Source organism: Neurospora tetrasperma, assembly GCF_000213175.1.
Source record: "Neurospora tetrasperma FGSC 2508 unplaced genomic scaffold NEUTE1scaffold_81, whole genome shotgun sequence".
Classification (NCBI taxonomy): Eukaryota; Fungi; Ascomycota; class Sordariomycetes; order Sordariales; family Sordariaceae; genus Neurospora; species Neurospora tetrasperma.
Window position 1 is genome coordinate 9,396,215 of NW_009799179.1, and position 18,768 is coordinate 9,414,982.

Consider the following 18,768-nt stretch of genomic DNA (forward strand, 5'->3'; position numbering starts at 1 on the left):
AATCTCAATAAATACTTCGACCAATCAAGGATAATTAACCTATTAACCTATTAAAAATAAAGTAATTTAATACGGATATTTTAATTATCCCTAACGGTTAACTATACTTTTTATCATTTCTAATGAATAGGTTAATAAGGTTATAAGAGCTTCTAAATAAATCCTTCTAACTACTAAAAAGGATTTTCTACTATATAATTACTAATTTCAGTACTTAAATAGAGGAGGGAATGATTGAAATATTAAACTTAAACGAGGTTTATTATACCTATTATATAATATAGATTATATATATAACTAACCAAAGTACTGGGACGCTATTTGGTAATTAGCAAACAAAAATATATAAATAAATAAATAGATAGATAGATCGAAAGTAGGAAGGGGGTAGGACGAAATTATATTAATATATATAAGCGCTAATAAAGCTGATTCTAATAATTCCAAACTTATAATTAAAACTATAAATTATACCAAAATCTATTACAAAGTTAGCGTCTCTATTACGAATTATAAGCGAAGGATATGGACTAATTAAGCCACTAGTATACAACCGGTATACAACCGCTATGTAAAGGCTAGGTAGTATAACTATAATAGGGAAGTGAGGCTTATAAGCGGGCTTAGGCTTATAGAAGTAGGCTAGGCTTATAAAGATGAGCCAACTTATAATTAATAAGTCGGACTATTATAGTTAGGAACACGAAGTATAAAGGAACGATTGGAGAATTTAGATTGTTAGATAATTTACTACTTTTAATTATTTTATTTAGGTAGATTAGACGATTATTCGTTATACTCTCCTAGTAACTATCGAATTTAATAGGTATAGTAAACAATACCCCAAAGTACTATTAACACTATTAAAAAGGCTAATTAGTATATTTATAATCCTTACCATACTTCCTATATACTCTAAAGCTGGGCGTTTTATTATTAAACGCAAAAGCAATTAGAATATAAACTTCCTTTCTCTCGTTTCTATTGCTTAGTACTATAATACTTGTATTACTAATCTTTAACTCTATCTAATTATTTTTGTTAAGGGTATTAATCCTAAAGAGCTCTTCGTATCCGGCGGTCATAAGTATACTTACTAAATTAATAGCAAAGTTAGGGCTAATAATAAGCATATTAATACTATTCGAAGAAATAGAATTATATAAGCCTCTATACTTTATTATATAGGGATACTAACTAGTAAATTTAATATATTAAATATATACTAGCAGGGTAGGATAGTAAATTCTATAGGGAGTATACTATAACTTATTTAAATCGTTAGGATAATATAATTTCTAATAATTTTAATGTTCCACATTTCCTTCATATTCATTAAATATACCGTACTGTATACTTCTACAACTACCTTATTATTACCTACCTAATAATAGCAATAAAATAAATATAGTATAAAGATATCCTACGCACTATACTAGATAAATAAGTCGTATACTAGACCGTTAATTATATTATTAACGTCTAAAATCTATAGAAATTGTGACGCTAGGCTTATTAATCTAGTTATTACTATATAAATATTTGTACTATTTTAGTATAAAAATAGCTATATATATTTATCGCTGCGCTTTTACTCCCTTAAAGAAAAGTAGTTAATTATAATAATTAACGTTGACGAATATTATAGTAGAGAGGGGTAAGTAATAATACTATTCTATTTAAGTAAGTTCGGCTTTAAGTAATAGTATTAATATTTAAATGAAAGAAAAGATTTAGATGGTCTTATAGATTTTCACTTATTAAAGCTGAAGACGAAAGATATATTTATATTTAGAGAGAAACTACTATACTTTCTATCTTAAGTTTAAATCTGAATTTGAATTATTTATATAAAACTTTACTTATATATACCTAGAATATATAAGAAGTATAGTAAGGATTATAAATATATCAATGAGCTTCTTTTATAGTTTTAATAGTACTTTAGGGTATTATTTATTATATTTATTAAATTCTATAGTTCCTTGAAGAAGTAATAGTTAATTTTAGTATTTATAGTATTATTCTTCAACGGGCTAAGGGAGGCGCTATAGAAAGATATAACAATAATATTTTTAATATTATTTAATATAGGTTAAAGGGAGTAGCTAATGTATAACGAACAATAGTTTTAATCTATTTAAATAGGATAATCAATTTAATAAAAGAGGGAGAGACTATTCTTATATCCTCCTTTTCATCCCCTTCGATAACTCTTATTTAATAGTAAATATAATAAAATATTTCTTAACCCTGGAGTAGGCTTAGCCAACCTCTAAAAGATTTACTTTCGCTATTATTATTACCTCTTTTTTATAAGCCAAATTAGGATTATGTTATAAATAGTAGGTATAATAGCGCATTCTAAAAATTGGAGTAGGTTTAACCGACCACTAACAATTCTACTCTTGTTATTATCCTTACCCTCTATTAGTATAATTTTCTATTAATATTAGAAAACGAGCCGTTATACCTATTATTTATAGGAAATCCTAGTCGTACTGTTTAAGAATTCCTGAGCGGCAAAATTATTATTTTTTAGTAAAGTGTTTTGGTCGTACAAATAAAAATATAGAAACTAATCGAATTAAGTAATATAGAAATACAATTATGAGCTATTCCGAATAATTTATAAGGGTAGATAACGAGGTAAATAGTATTTAGTCTTTCTATATATAAAAAGATAGTTATATAGTAGGACTTTAAAGGTATAAATAATATATATTTATAAAGGGATTTCAAATAAATAGAATAGTCTTAGGTACTTTAATATTAAAGTAGGAAAGGCGAGCCGAAGGTTGCTATACAAAGGAATCCCTTTATAGGAATTCCTTATCTTATTATAAACTTACTTTATATAGAGCTATATAACTGAGTAAATATAGTTAAAGAGTACGTACCTAATAGATTTTTTTAACATATTGGTGATATTCAATACATATAATACTGTATGCTATACAGTACCGTTAACTACCAACGTTGCCACGCTCTCATCAAACTCGGCGATTAACTACATACTAGGAACCAATTAGGAATGGTCTTCTAACCGAGGCGTCGGTGACGACCAGCGAATCTTAGGTGCAGTATGTCAAGTTTTTCTTTTCATCATTTTGGCTAACAGTGTTGTTTGTCCACCCAAAGCAAGAACGAGATACGTTTGGAATTATTGTTGCCCTTGCTACTAGGGGCCACCAGAATCTGCACTGGCGCCGAGCTGCGGGGACGTTCTGGCGTACACATCAACTTGCCAGCTCGACCAAATCCTCCTCCTGCCCCAGTAGCAATAAACCTACTACGAGCGCTTCAACTTCGTCTAGCTCGTCGAGCAATAGGGATCCCCGCGAGGAAGCTAGTATTAAGGACATAGCAACGGGAATTGCTCATTTTGGTATTCTCCACTGGAGGGTGTGGGCGCAGTTGGCCTATGTAGGCGATGTCGAAAGTGAGTTGGAGAGTACGGGGTTAACAGCCTACATATAGGCTTAAAGCTCGGCGTATAGTAAGTAGTTCACTGTGGCTACGGCGGCTGCTAATATTAGGAGGATATTAAATTAGTTGCATTTGTATAAATTCCCGCTCGTATTCCCTTCTATCGATATTTATTCTATTGTTAGTGTCACGGCGCTGGCGGACTACTACACCCCTAAGCTATGTTCCAAAAGGATAGGTAACACAAACTTCCTACTCTACCTAATTTCCAATCGGGTCATTGCACGTGATTCGAGTCGCTTTCCGAGGCCCGTACATAATCTGCCACGTATACGGCTCTTTCTTACTTCACCCCGCTTCTTCAACATCAACCCTTTGGTCGTACATCGTTTTCCACATCCGACAACATGCAAACTTCTAGCCCCTCAATTCATTCTGAACAATATTCGTGCTATTGTAGTAACTCTTACCAACATAGGGTTTCGTTACTACGTCATACGCGATCCTGCCCAGCTTGTTGGGACGCTGGTAAGGAGCTGTTACGTTTAATGACATGCTTGCCTGAGAGAGGTATAGATGGCGATCTCCTGCACCGGGGTTTTTCCTTCTCCGAGCTTTTGTCTGAGGATGGGAGTAACATTAAGGAACAAGTTTTCTCATACTTGCACATCCCAACTGAGGAAGTGTTGGTTTCGCTCTTGGAGAAGCTCGTCACCCAAACCAAGACCCAAAACAGGACCACAGCTATTAAAGCTACGCCGAAGTCGACACCTATTGTTGCGAATCAATTGCGGTGGTCGAACCATAATTTTGAGCTCAACCAGACATCGAGAGACGTAATCCACCGAGATTTGATCGACACTTCCTGTCTGCGTACATATGAACTGAAAGCCCTTCTCTTTATTGCTCATACGTACCCAACTGATAAGTCCAAAGAAGAGTATGTATTGGATTTCCTTTCCTAACGAATTTTTATTCTCTGTACTAATTTATAATCCAGTTTTCTAGGGCGTGGCCAATCGTACTATTACCTAGTCCAACATTTCATAGAGGCTCACGCTTCGAAGAAATATCTTTTCGATCAATGCAGCAAGACGAACATCCACTATATTATCGGGGTTTGCCTAGCAGCGTCGAACTTCGGCAATATAGTAACCAAGCTCGAACTCGTTCACCTCGCTGAAGAACTAGCGTCTAAATACGAAGCGTCGGAATTTTGGACGATCAACATCCAACTAAGGAAAATCGAACTCGATATAATCAGGGGCAACATACCTCAACTACCACCGCCTCCGAAGAACAAGATACAATTTGCAGAATTCGTCATTCTATCGTCACAAGCCTTGATAGAGCGGGGAAAATTAGACGAAGCGGAAAAGCAGCTAGAGGCTCTACTACCGCCCGTTTATGCCACTCAACCTTCCCAAACGGACTTCAAGATAGATTACCTCAAGGGGAAACTGCACCGGTTTCAAGGAAAGTTTGAAGCCACATTAGCCCTCCTTCAACCGATTGCTCTCCAAAAAAACGGTTGGACGACGTTGACGTTTCGAAGCTGCATTCAGCTTTTATCCGTTTATTCGGAACTTGGTTACTATAAAGACGCTGAATCACTCTTACACCGTATACCGGTGAGCACGGATGTACAAGCTCGCATCCTCAGAGTGGTATACGCAGAATTATGGTTAGCTCAAACCTTAGATTCTTTTTTAAAGGATCCAGAAGATTTTGAAAAGAAGCGATTGGCATATGACGAAGCTGCGGAAGCAACTTTTGCTCCTCTTTTCAAAGAATACAGATGCTTGGAAGGTGATACGTCCAAGCTTAAGAGGAGGGCTTTTTTCCGTATTAGGGTCGGCTATGCCATTATCGGTCACATTACTGGAAGACAATCAGCAAATGGCCGTATAGCGGCTATATCTAGGTGGAATGCTGCTTATGCCGCTTCCCGGGAATGCTTGGTTGATACCGAGGGGTTTGCAGAAGTTTCTTGTTTCTTAGCGATCGCCGATTTGAAGTCCCTTGCGGAGGAGTACAATGACAGAAGATACCCTAATACGGATGAGGGTTATACAGCATACCTCGAACGCGCACGCAACATTCTTATTGCGAATTCTCAAGCTGGGATTTCCGATTCGTATTACTTTTGTTCATTAGGTACAAAATGGAAGAAGATTTTGGATGGGTGGTGGTGCAAAGGTCGAGGACGGGAAGTTTTTCATACGGGATGATTTCTACTCAATTGCCGGGCGATATTGTTTTTAATGGCTCTCTCTTATAGTTCTATTAGAAGAAAAGTAATGCTCCTTACTGTGACGGCAGCCTTGCAGCTGTGCCTCTTGACTGCCATCGCAACTATATAAGACCACTTGAGCGACCGAATTGCCAGCTTCGGTTACTTGTATCCTTTTGGAACATAGCCCAGGTTCACGATCACGCCCAGAAACATCTCGACCGCGCCCGTCAGAGGATGAAGGAGTGGGCGGATAAGAAACGAACGGAGGCACCGGTCTACGAGGTGGGACAGTTGGTCATGCTGAACGGTAAGCACATCAAGACCCAAAGACCCTCGAAGAAGCTTGATAGGAAGCTCCACGGCCCCTTCAAAATATCTCAGGTGATTTCCCCTACCGCTGTCCGACTAACCTTGCCCAAGACATGGCGAATCCACAACTCCTTCCACGTCTCGCTCCTGGAACTAGCGTAGCTTGCTTTGTTCTTGCCTGTACCATCCATTATGTCTCTGAAGAGGACCTCTTCGGGACCCCATGTGTGTGAAAGTATCGTATACGGTGGAATCTTATTATTGGGGAGGTCCTCCGTTAGACGGACCCCGCCGGTATTATCACGCTCTAGAAGCCGTATTGTAGAGTCCGCTAGGCTCAGCTCCGTCGGCAGCTAATCACACAAATGTTCGATGGTGGGAAAAGGCTCGCAGGCTTCACGAGCGGACGGTTTATGTTCGCGGGACTGTAGGTATAGTAAATTAGTAGCTAAAACTAGGGAAGTTGCCATAAGTAACTGACAAAATTCGTAGCGTATATCTCGGTGGGTTTGACTGGGAGCCTTGAAGGTGGTTGCTATTGTTGTCTTTGTTTCAAAGGCGCTGCCTTTGCCTGGATCACCAACCCCGCACGCTGCGCATTTTGTCTGCGTTAGCGCCTGGAAAACAGGAGCCAACCGCGCATAATTCGAAGCATCGTCATTGGCGGTGTTAGTCGCGCGATACTCAGTCACAGCATTGCTAGAGAGGTAAGGTGGGAATTTAGGACGAGCGCATGGGAAATACATGGATACTATTGTCTGGATAGGCGAAAAAAAGGAATTGGGCTGGGAAGGAGAAATGCCAAGCCTGCGATCCTGAGGAACTTTGGAGCATTAGGTTACCATCTTGGTTATTTTGGGGTCTGGATCATTTGGCGAACTGGAAGTGAAGACCAAGGCCGAAGTCGTGGAGCAGGACCTTCCTACACCCAGGAGTACAACCAAGATTTACGAAAAGTTTACTCCGTACTTCTTCCTGACTATCGGTTACTTCGTGCCGAAGCTTCTGAGCGTTTTTTCTGCTTTGTGATTTCTGGGAGTTTTGTTTCAGAATGGCTTCACGTATGGGCTGTAAGGCCAGTGCCTTTTCTGGGCCGTATGAAATTTCCTTTCAGAATGGCTTTACACATGGGCTGTAAGCCTAGCGCCTTTTCTGGGCGTTTTCTTTCAAAACCGCTTCATCTATGGGCTGTAAGGGAAGTATCTTTTTCATAGATTCCACCGCACTACGTAACTCTTCCATCCTATTGCAGGGACGAGTGAGGATATTAGTAGAATTCGTGCCGGACGTTTGGAAATCCACATGGATATTAGTAAACGCTTGATAAAGACAACGGACAGCATTTTTCCCTAGGGCAACGGGAGCAAAATGCCTCCGTCACTAAAGGTCCCAAATGTTTAGGATTACTCGGGCGGCCATTTGCATCAACCAAGATGACGAAGAAGAAAAAGGACGCTAAGTTCAATCTATGGCGAAGATCTACGCTAAAGCAAGTCGCGTAATTGTTTGGCTTGGAGAAGAGGCAGCCGGTAGTGACCAAGCGCTCGAAGAAATACGCATCGCAGCTGAGCTGTCTACAAGACGATTAGACACCGAGCTGTCTACAAGACCATTAGACAATAAAGCGAGAATCCTTATTCTGCTTCAACGATCGTGGTTTCAGCGCATCTGGGTAAGGAAACCGATGTCAAAATATTATAATTAAGAAAACTAACAGATTAATATAGGTGCTTTAGGAAGTTGCCGCGGCTCGCTATATCCTAATCAAGTGTGGTTCTGTTGAGATTGCCGGATTTGCATTCTCCTCAGGCCTAAATGCATTAAACCTATTCAATGAACTCCGCGCAGACCTGCGGGCTCAAATCCTTTCGGTAACCTACCTTATACGGGGCGCAATCTTCCGGCCCAAATACGTCTACGCAACCAGTCAGGCGGACAACTTTTCTCTTGACATACGCCCTTTGGGTGAACTGGTAGAGATGTACCACACCCGCGAAGCTACGGATCGTTGCGATAAAGTATATGCCTTACTCGGTATGAGCTCTGATAATCCAACCGCAGCAGGATTTTCTATATCCGCCTTTCTCTTTGACTATCAAAAATTACAGGTCACTGCCCCTTCACAATAGCCGAGGAGCCCAATTTTAATAAGAGCGTAGCAAGGAAATCTCTCGCTCTTATTTTATTAAATTACGGTTTAGTAATCCACTACAATAAATTAATTAAGAAGGTTAAGACAAGAAAATAAAGGAGGTAAGTCTAAGGAAAACAAATAAAAAGTCGGGTATATAAATATTTTGAATTGAATAATAAATTACCGGCTTCAATTCTCTATAGAACTATTTAGAATAGGACAAACTTTACTACTTTATATCGCTTCTAATTAATCTTTATTAATTTCCAAAAAGGAAGTGAAAAAAGGATTAATTTATTTTGATTATATTCCATAAACCTAAGGCCCTTCGAACTATCCTTTCTACAAATAACTACCCCCTTTCGGGCTCTACAATCTTAATAAATAGGAGGAAATTAATAATACTATGAAAGATTATTACTATAAATTTAATATTCCCAGTTCTAAACTCTATATACAGTTTTATCACTTTTTACAGGTCGGTTATCCCGTATATAATAGTAGTAAGTAGATAGGAAAATAAAGAGAGAGAGTCCTCTACTTAAAAAGTTCTCCCTAAAGGAAAAATAATTACCCTAATTCGTTATATATATAATATTATAGGTTTTAAACTCTATATATAACTATGTAATTACCCGGAAGAGAGTATTATACTCCTAAAATATATTATAAAGTATATAGATTTATAGTAAATTAATTGTTATTATTTAACTAATTCTCCTATATATCGATTAATGTATTTTTATTAGTATTGAAAAATAGTTATTAATTAGTTAGGTTTTGAAGTTTCTATAAGATTTCTTCTAAATTAACAATTTAGCTCGTATAACTAAACTAAAATAAATCGAATTACCATCCGAGCGGTCTAAAACTAAAATTTTTCTTAATTATAATTTATACAGCAAATGAATCTATTTCCTACTCTCGTTCCTAATAAAATTATTAAAATCTAATTAGTTTATTATAAAATTATGAAAATAAACTGTATATATTATATTTAATATATTATATAAGCTAAACGTATTATCTGATTTTTCATCATACGTTTGCGTCTAATTATTATATAATATATTAGAACCGGAACTTCTATATGGCTTATAGCTCTAGCGGCTGCTTTCAAATATAATTAATCTAGAAAGAGGGATAGTATTTTATTATCTATACGAGCCGGATTACTAGCTTGCTCGTTCAATATCAATAATTAAAAGGAAAAACTATATATCTCCCTTAGTAAAAGATCCGCCTTTATTATAATACTAATTAATTAATACTTAAAGTACCTATATTTATAGGCGCTTATTAGGTTTAATTGAATTAGCCCAACCCCTCAGTCGTATTTCTACTTATATAAATCTTATATATTAAATAATGATAATTTGTATATATATAGTCTTCAACCTCCAATAGTATATAGGGCTGTATAATTGTACGTAATATCCTATAGAGGAAGGAAATATTATATATATAAAGTTATTATATATGTACAATCCAAATTCTAATTGTTTATAGTACTACTTATTAAAAATAAGGGGGGGTCGATTTTAATATCCTCCTCCAACTTTAAACAGTCCGAAAGGTATTAAATAAAATCTTTCTACAATGCCCTATTATTCTATTCTTTACAGGGCTTCTACCCCGGGAACCGGATTTCTAAAATCTGGCTAAGTTTTAATTCTTCCCTTTCCTACGTATACTTCTTATCTAACTTAATATTCGCCCAACCGTAAAATTTAATAAACGTACGAATCGTCTATAAGCGAATAAACGTATAATTATAAATACCCTCCTTTAGAACTTAAAAAATTAATTACTCTACCTATAAGTAAAATATAAGAGAAATATAATCTCTATTTTGGATATTAAATCGAATGCCTAAGTCAACTAATAGTTAAATTAAATATTCTACTATTAACTAATTACTACTCATTAAGTATTCTAAGGGTATAATTTATTCATTTTCTTCCTCCTCTTTACTATCCTCCTCTGCTTCTTTGTTTTCTTTTTTATTAATAAATTTATTAAAAAGGAGAGCGTTAAAATTTAGGCTATAATTTTAAATTAGTATACAAATAATTTCTTTAATTTATTTAAGATAGTACTCCTTCAAACGCGCTTTAGATATAATTACATTAGTAAAAATTAGGGGGGTATCCGATTGGATAATATAGTCGACCTTAGAATTTAGTATATTAAATCTACTTTTAAGGAGAGCTAAGGCATTATTGTATATACTATAGAGAATATATTTGTAAAATTAAACCTACGAATATTTATCATATAATATTTCTATAGTACTAAACTCCGCTAGTTTAATAATAATAATAATATTATACAATCTCAATAAAATTATATATAAAGGGGTTGTATTTATATACTCCTCTATATTAATATCCGTATTAGGAAGTTATATAATAAGATCAATCGAAGTTAAATAATTAAGGCCTTTCTAACGAAGTTGTAAAGAATATTCCGGTAGAATTCAATAGGGACGTTCCGCTTTTTAATATCTTCTACTTGTCACGGCACGTAGAGTTAAGAGCAGCGAGGCTCCAAAAGGCTCTGACGAATGTAATAAGATATTAAAGATGAGGAAGAAAGAAGAAGCTAGATACATCGGATGGAAGGAGAGAGGTTCTTATATGCAATGGCAGATGGGATCCAAGCCCAGATCCCAGATGTCAACAGGTGCTGACATGCCAAGCCATTACATTACCCCCCCCCTCAAAAGAAAGGCTCAGCCCCAGAGCCGTAGATTCCTCCATGTGAAAATTATCTAGCATGGTCCTCCATCCTCCAGACGTGTCCCAAGTGAAGAAAAGATGAACCTGTTCCATGACGGCGGAGCCGTCCCGAGACATCGACGGAGTAAAAGAAAGAGATGAAAGTGTGACGAACCGTTACACGCACAAGAGTATATCGCTGGGATAAGTAACAACGGTAGTAGTAGCCAAAGGGTACTGATCAATTGTAGGAGCTATTGCTTGCTAAAGAGCCAGTACCGGAAGGTCTGGGAAGACCTTCCTTTTATACTGCCTTCTTTAGTATGGGCCGTTGCGCCGGTGAGGCCATTCCCGGCCTCACGGCGCTCTTTGAGCCGTGGCGCCGTTGATCTACGGCGCCGGCGCCCGGCGCGGCCCTGATTGGTCTGTCTAGCCTAGTTACATAATCAATCCTTATTGGATCGTAACAATCATGAAGGAATCTCGAGATTTTGACGCCTGTTTCCGGCTGGATGATTCGTTAGCGAGCGCTAGCGTACGGCATCGGTGGCTAACTTACATCCGTTAGACTCTGTAAATCGTCTATTAATCCTATGCTCTCTGATATCCTACCTATAAGACCCAACACTTCAAGCCAGTAGAGGAGGTAACCTGTGAGAAAACAGTGCACTTCGTCTCCGTCTCGGACCGTGCGCCTGCTCCGCTTCAAGTGATAGACCCAGTAGAGACACACGTATTGAATCTCAGACGGCAAGCGCTTAAGGAAGATTTGTCTGTCGACGTCTGCTCGAGATTTCCCAGGCCTCTGTAGGCTGCAAATGTCTTCTTGGAGGCAGTCTCTCAGCAGTTTGAGGCACTTGGTCACTAGCTTCCCGTGGGTCATTTCCTCGTCGACCCAGAACGGGTTGGTAGCCCGCATCTCAGGGTCGATAAGGAAGTCGCGGAACGATAGGTGGAGTGTTTTGACCGGCGCGGTTACGTCGGACGGGATGTTCAGGACCGAATTGAGCAGGCTGAGCCTATGGCGGATGATTCGTTCCTCAATTTCAAGCAGTCGAGCTAGTGACTTAACCGGTAGCGGATCGGCGAGGATTACGAGCGCGCCAACAATCCCGCGGAACTTTTCCACTATCTCCTTTTGTTCCTCGTCAGTACGCCTGATGAATCCCGAATCGATGCGTTTCATAAGCATTTGGTCTAGAATCGGGAAATACATGGCGTGGAGCCGAGACTCCTGTCCCATCGTCTGATACTGTAGTATCTTGTTCAGCTGCGTGTCAGGAGGATCACAGTTTTGATCCTGAATAAAGAGGCAGACCGTCTTGGCGAAAATAAATAGCGGAACGGCCCTATCAACCAGGATTTGGAGGTTGTTTTGACCTGGCCAATTTGAGGGCAGCGGCGAGTTTGGAAAATCCATATTGTACTTATCCCTGATCTTGGAAAGCTCCGAGTCGAAGTATACGGATAGGTCTTTCTCGACGATGTATTTGTCCACGCGATGCAAGATCAAATCTTGGTATTCGCCGCTGATTTTCCGAAACTCGCTTTGAATGGGAAATTCCGGTCGGCTGGTTACGAAAAACTTGAGGCTGATCGATGATAACTGCTTCGCTTGCGGCAGGAGGTCGATAATCGCCGTAGCATGCGATTCCGGATCGCACTCATCAAGTGCATCGATCACAATTACCACCGTCTCCGAAGAAATCCGGCGGTCATGATCAAGCCTCTTCAGCGGCTGTAGAATGAGTTTCTCGAATTGTACAGTTAAGTATTTTTCGCCAATCTCGGGATCGGTTTCGATAACCTCTTTCATATGCTGGGCCAATGCAGGTAGCCGACGGACGAGCTGCGAAGCGATCGTGGTGAAGAAGCGCGTCGCGCTGTTGCGATCGACCTCACCCTTCTTGAAAAAGAAGCTGGCACCCAGATTTTTACGGTCGGCCAGTATGCGTGCCACCGTACGAGAGATGGTGGACTTGCCGGTCCCCGCCATGCCCTGCAGCCAGAATATCCTGTGGCTCTCCGAATTGCTGGCCCATGTACCTATCTCGTCGAGGAGGGCGACCCGGGTTCCCGGATGGCATTTTGCTTCGCGCTCCTGGTTAAGGTGATCAAACGCGGCACCTTTGGCCGTGCGCAGCTTGGCGAGAACGAAATCTTGGTGGATTTTGAGGACTAAGTTACTATAGATAACGTTAGCGGGTACACGCTTGAAGATATTTCTGTAACGTACGTCTGGTCCAGGATTTCCTGACGCAACTCTTTTGCGATATTATGTAGTTCATTGACTGTTGAGCGGTTGAGAAGATTGCAATGCTTCTCACAATCGTCTGCAGCTTGGGCGAGTTGGCTTCCACTCTCAAGCAGACCTCCTATACATTTGTCTATATCGCTATGTTTGAAAGAAGCATCGACGAATTTGCTCCAACTTCGTTGGCGTTGGATTGTGAAGCCAAGAAACAGCAGCGATTTGGCGTAAGCCTGGATAATGGATGTCTCTAAGGCGCTCGAGACGTTTTCCGGTAGCTGGAGGGTGAGATCGGATTCTATGTACAATCGCCGGTACGTGTGACATTGCAGGACTAGTGAAGTGACCTTCGCAATGCCGCCGAGAAGTTGACTCTTTAATTCGCTGCTGGCGGTTAAGGTCTATAAAGATTAGCCGGCTTCAGAAAGGGCACATGCATTGTGCAGGCTGCCGACACTTACCACGAGAACAAAGCGGACAGCAGCCCAAGGAAGAGCAGCATGCACGGGGTCGAAGCTGACGACGACATCACCAACTGCAATGAATTTGTTTAGTATCGAGATGGTCTTTTCGATAAAGCGATGCCTGTGGTCGTCCTGTGGTTGACGCTTAATTTCCCGCTCCATTTCCTCCGTAATATCCTTCGCCAAGCCCTTGACGGAGTCGGGGCTGCCATCGGGACTGGCGGTTGGGTTCGACGTGAATTCCTTGACAATGCCCACGATGGCCGGGCCTTCTTGAGACTCTTGCAGCAGCGCCACGGCCTGGTCCCAAAGCGTACGCTTGGAAGATTGCTCTGCGGATCCCGTGTGTGGCGCTCGGCCCGACTCTTTCGTCTCTATGAAGTTATCTCTATCGAAAGAGGTGGTAGAGGCCAGTTCCCGTGAAGGGACAGCTCCTGTGGAAAGCGGCTCGGCGGGTGATATTTGTAGCTGTAGTGGGACAGCGTGGTCGGATGAGACGTTGTTGCTAGCCGGAGTGGAGCCGTGAGCTTCGTTGCGGAGCTGCTCGGGCACGGGTGCAATTACGGCGTCTGTCGCTGAAGGCGGCCGGGGCCCATGTGCTAGAGCTTGTCAGTACGAGAAAGGGAGAGCTTCATCGCTTTAAATACCTTGTGATATGTTCGCTAACGAGGAGACTAACGAGGAGACTGCGCCATAGTTTGGGGAGCTATCCTGCGTCTTCGATTTCGCCGAACGTATGCTCCCACGTTTGAGGAATTGTTTCACCCGCTCCATAGGTGAAGCGCCAGCCATGATCTCAGCGAGCACTTTCAACAAAGGATAGACTCGTTCGTATTTGCGGAAAAGATCTCGAAATTGATATCAGACTTGCGAGATTTATCGTAGGGCTGAAACCTAAGCAAGCTCCGAATATTCTTGTTCGGTCGGCCGTACACATCCTCGGCTTCATCCTTGGCTTTAAAGCGATCGGAGTATTGTCTTCCAAAGTCGTGGTGAATCAGGATGTTGCTGATAACGATGTCGCCGAGGATGACTTCCTGACTCTTCTTGGGGAACGGCACCCCGGCGCAAATGCCGACGATCAGGGCTAGGGAAATATTGGGGTAACCGATTCGGACGGCGGTAGCTGCACCGGCAGCCGGGGCTTTGCCCATGATCTCAAGAAGGACGATAACCACATTGAACCTCCCGATCCGCTCATGCGTGTAGGTGTTGTAGTCCCCTTCGCCCCTGGCATACCGGTACCGGTTACTGCCCTTTCCATCCTAGAGATCGTCGAGGAGTAACAAAACAGCTGCTCGTTCCTTGGGTAGTGCGCAGAGTATCGCAATCTCAAAGCCGTTCTTGCTTGCAGGAGCGGCGTACTTGAGATCGTCCCCCATTGTCGTGGAGCGGGTGCCTTGTCCGATCTGATAACGACGACACCAACGCTTGTCGGTTTCCCAACGTCCGTATCAATCCTCGCGTTCTAAATGGTGATCTTTTCGGTGTCGCGCGATGGACGAGATGCCTGGCAAAAAGAAAGTTGGACTCTGACTTCCACCACAACCGACGGGAACTGTGTAGAGGTATCGGGCACAGCCTCTTCGGCACAACCTCTTCGACACAGCTGTCTTGCAAGCAGAAGACTCGTCAATATTGCGTTGGGTACATCGTTGGGCATAGGTGATTGAGAGGCCCAGGGCGCCAAGCCCGGAAAGGAAAGGCGTTGGGACAGGCCTCTCCTGAGCCTTTACTGTAAATGTAGCTGCTAGTTCCATTGCGCTGGCAGGGCAGTCGCCTTTTTTCGGTCGCGCGAGAAGGTTCCGGCCCACTTGTGGATGCCTTCAACATTTGGAGGCGGGCTATATCTAGACTACTTAACCGCTTCGAGCATGACTTTCAGCGACCCAGCTTATCTTATCTGTCATTAACATGTGGGCTCAAAATTCAGCGCAAAGTCTGTTAGCCCGCGATCGGTCGTTTTGCGAAAATTTCTCTAAAATAAGATAGACCTCCCGTCGCGCTCAAGATCAAAGCATTGCAGTTACACCAAATGCACTCCCCTGAAAGTGCATACAGAGGATCCCGTTCAAGAATTTGAAGACGGGAAGTACCACCTATCAATCAATCCAGTATTCAATGTAGAGTACATCACAAAGAGCGCAAACCTAGGGGCATTGCTATTGCCTGGTGTGACGAACGGCAGTCTGATCTGCCTAAATGGGATAGCTGAAGGTGAAGACTATCAGAAGACGTTCGGTGAAGCCAAAAGGTTCACAACAAGTAGGGTAGCGTTATACTAGTCTCAATGATAATGATCTGTTGACTACTGTCGAACTATCTGACAATCTGAGTTCTCCAGTCGTCCCTTTATACTAATCCTGACGATGCTGTTTTGTGGTCTCGCAGTCCTGGCTCACTACCCGTGATCCTGGCTCACTGCTGCTTGGCACGTGAGCCTGTCTTTGTCAGCGTGAGCCTGCTTCCCCTGCAGTCCTGTTGGTTTGACGTTACACTGCCCTGTCTGTTGTGTCTCGTCAGTGTGGTTGGCCCGTGTGTTCGTTTCAAGTTCGTAACAAAAACCTATATAATTAGTGAAGAGCGCTGATATTAATTGTCACGGTTGAAGCATCGTAGGTATGCGCCGTTACAACTATATAAGACCACTTAAGCGACCGAACTGCCAGCTTCGGTTACTTGTATCCTTTTGCAGGAACATGGCCTGGTTAGCGTAGTTGTTACGAACTTAAGCGACACGGACGGTGTAACCCTCAGAATCAGGGTTAGACCAGAAGGGCGCAGGAGCGTACTCACTGCATGCACGGGCTCACCAGTAAGCCGGTGCTCACAGTAAGCCAACACCATGAGTGAGCCAACATCGCAACCAAGTAGACACTTGAGGCATGAGAAGTCTAGACAGGCACGCAGGGTATAAAGGGACGACTGGAGAACACAGATTGTTAGATAGTTCGACAGTAGTCAATAGACCATCGTCATCAGAGACACGTATAACGATACTTGTTGTGAACCCTTTGGCTTCACCGAACTGCACTTGATAATCGTTACCTTCAGCTATCCCACTTAGGCAGATCAAGACTGCCGTTCGTCACAGTAGTGGTCTGCCACTGCTGTGACACTGCATGCTAGTTAATAAGATTATATTCAAGTTCCGAGTTTCAAACTAAGAAGAGAAGTGATATGAATTGCTCTCACCTTAAAGAATAAACCTACGATTAACATAAAAGTAATGATATTATTCCTGTGTAACGTGTGATGTCTAAAGAAGGATTAAGAAGAGTGGGAGCCGCGTGCAGATGGATTGAGGTAATCCGTTTGGGCGGACCTACTTCCTTATCTTATCCTTATCTTATCGCTAGGACCTACCCTGCAACCTTGGCAGGAAGGTTCCATGCGACCCGCATTCACGATCAATTACTGTCTTTGATGCAACACTCCACATACATAAACATGATCCGTATCACATCGCTCTTCCCATCCTCGTCTGCGTCGCTGTCTCCGGTTCGTGCTGGCTGGGCGTAGAAGTCTTGTCGCTCTTATCCTTAATCAACCCCAGCGTCATGACCTTGTTGAAGCTGGCCATTCTTGACTTGAGCGCCGGGCTGGGATCCGGTCTCACCGCGAACTGCGGCTGCTGCGGCGGCTGCTGCGGCGACTACATTGATAACCCAGTTCCCGGTCACGAGTCCGCGTCTAGGGGAGAGGTCTCTTGGCTTATACTCTTCCTGGGCCTGGACAGACTCATCCCGGAGATCGTCCGATCCAACCTGCTGGGCTTGGCGGCCGTAGTCTGATATGACCCGGATGAACCGGGTCTGCTCGTCTCCGGCGGCGTCTCCATGTTGGGGAAGCCGTACGAGGTTCCCGGCGCTGACATCGATCCTCCTGCGGGCGGGGGAGGAAGACCCGATGACGTCCCCGGCGGCGAGAGTATTCCTAAACCCGATAATGTGCCCGGTGGAGATCCTAGTAGGGAATCTCCCAGTCCAAAGCTGGGCAGTTCCAGCTTCGGCATCGCTGGCGGCGGCGGCGGCGGCTGCGTCTGCGTCTGGGACGAATGCTCGACGCTCTTTCTCCGACTGCTCGACGACGATCGATTGCTGCTTGCTATACCCAGGGTGACTACGCTCTTGAAGGACATCTCTGACTTTTCCTTCTTGTCTATTACCGGTCCCTGACTGGTCGGCTCCCGTATCCTCGACGGTTCCCGGGACTTACTACCTATACTAAAGTTCTTGAACGCCGCGCCTATACTCATCTTGCACTCGCCCGAGTACTCTACCGTTGAATTTATGCTCGACCTTAGCTTCGCCGCTCCCGGAATTATTCCCATTATAGCTCTCTTTATTATACTCGGCCTGGCTCCGGAAATCGACTCCGTCTCGGACTGATCCAAGCTAGCTTATAGCTTTAACGTAGTAGGAATCATCCCCGAAAATACCCTCTTCATTATAGCCGACGCTTTCAATTGCATAATCGATGCAGTATTCTAATTAATCGACTCCGCGTCCATCGCCGTCGCGGGTCTACGATCCGTCTCCCTACCCACGGCCGACGACCTCGGCTTCCTAAAGTCCAGCTTGTCCAGACTCATACCCGTTACAGCGCGATTCAGCATCCCCGGTTTCGGCTACGGCGAAATCGCTCCATCCTCTAGATCCGAATCCTCGAACTCCGTCTCGGGGATCTATTCCAAACTGGGCGCGCCCCTCGTCCTTAACAAGCCGCTCATCGCTCGGCGTACCTTACTAGCCGACGGCGGATACTTAAACGGGTCCGGCTATCTATCCTTGGCTGGGACTTCCTCCTCCCCGTCTTTGCTGAAGCTATTCCGCGGGCTCGGCTCCGGGCTGCTCGTCGGCGTACTTATTTCCTTGGGGCCCGATAACAATTTGCCGCCTAAGAACCCCCCAAGCTTCGGAATCCCGAGATTTATTTTTAATAACATTAACATTGACGTTGTTGATTATAAAGAGCTCTTATTGAATATATTAGTTATTAGCTACGGTAATGTTACGAATTTGGAGGGAGTTGCTAATTTGTTTATCTTCCTCCATTAGAATAGTCTTAAGGACTATATATTCGAGTTTAAAGGTTGGATTTTCGCCTACTTATTATTAATGCTTATCTTTAGCCTTATCGCCCTTTTCGCCCTTATTTAACTTGGACTTACTACCGCGTCGGTAAGGCACGCCTATAAAACGCTTCGCCTTAGTTGTCTCGTC

General features: G+C 42.6%; 4 protein-coding genes across 4 annotated transcripts; 1 reads left to right on the top strand and 3 right to left on the bottom strand.

The window, feature by feature from the left end:
* Positions 1–7,442: 7,442 nt before the first annotated feature.
* Positions 7,443–8,103, top strand: NEUTE1DRAFT_115485 (uncharacterized protein; the record flags this gene model as incomplete). Its single annotated transcript, XM_009858984.1, has 2 exons — positions 7,443–7,646; positions 7,711–8,103. 2 exons carry the CDS (start codon positions 7,443–7,445, stop codon positions 8,101–8,103), a joined length of 597 nt encoding a protein of 198 aa, XP_009857286.1.
* Positions 8,104–11,378: 3,275 nt separating this feature from the next.
* On the bottom strand, positions 11,379–13,007 carry NEUTE1DRAFT_54200 (uncharacterized protein; the record flags this gene model as incomplete). The annotated part of the gene is made up of 1 exon (XM_009858985.1): positions 11,379–13,007. A coding segment is annotated over one exon (1,629 nt), but the record flags the coding sequence as incomplete, so codon positions are not given.
* A 1,345-nt stretch (positions 13,008–14,352) lies between these two features.
* On the bottom strand, positions 14,353–14,781 carry NEUTE1DRAFT_55165 (uncharacterized protein; the record flags this gene model as incomplete). Its single annotated transcript, XM_009858986.1, has 1 exon — positions 14,353–14,781. A coding segment is annotated over one exon (429 nt), but the record flags the coding sequence as incomplete, so codon positions are not given.
* Positions 14,782–16,178: 1,397 nt separating this feature from the next.
* Positions 16,179–17,801, bottom strand: NEUTE1DRAFT_134025 (uncharacterized protein; the record flags this gene model as incomplete). The annotated part of the gene is made up of 7 exons (XM_009858987.1): positions 16,179–16,247; positions 16,340–16,468; positions 16,739–16,752; positions 16,910–16,917; positions 16,988–17,051; positions 17,109–17,650; positions 17,692–17,801. 7 exons carry the CDS (start codon positions 17,799–17,801, stop codon positions 16,179–16,181), a joined length of 936 nt encoding a protein of 311 aa, XP_009857289.1.
* Between the last annotated feature and the right edge of the window lie 967 nt (positions 17,802–18,768).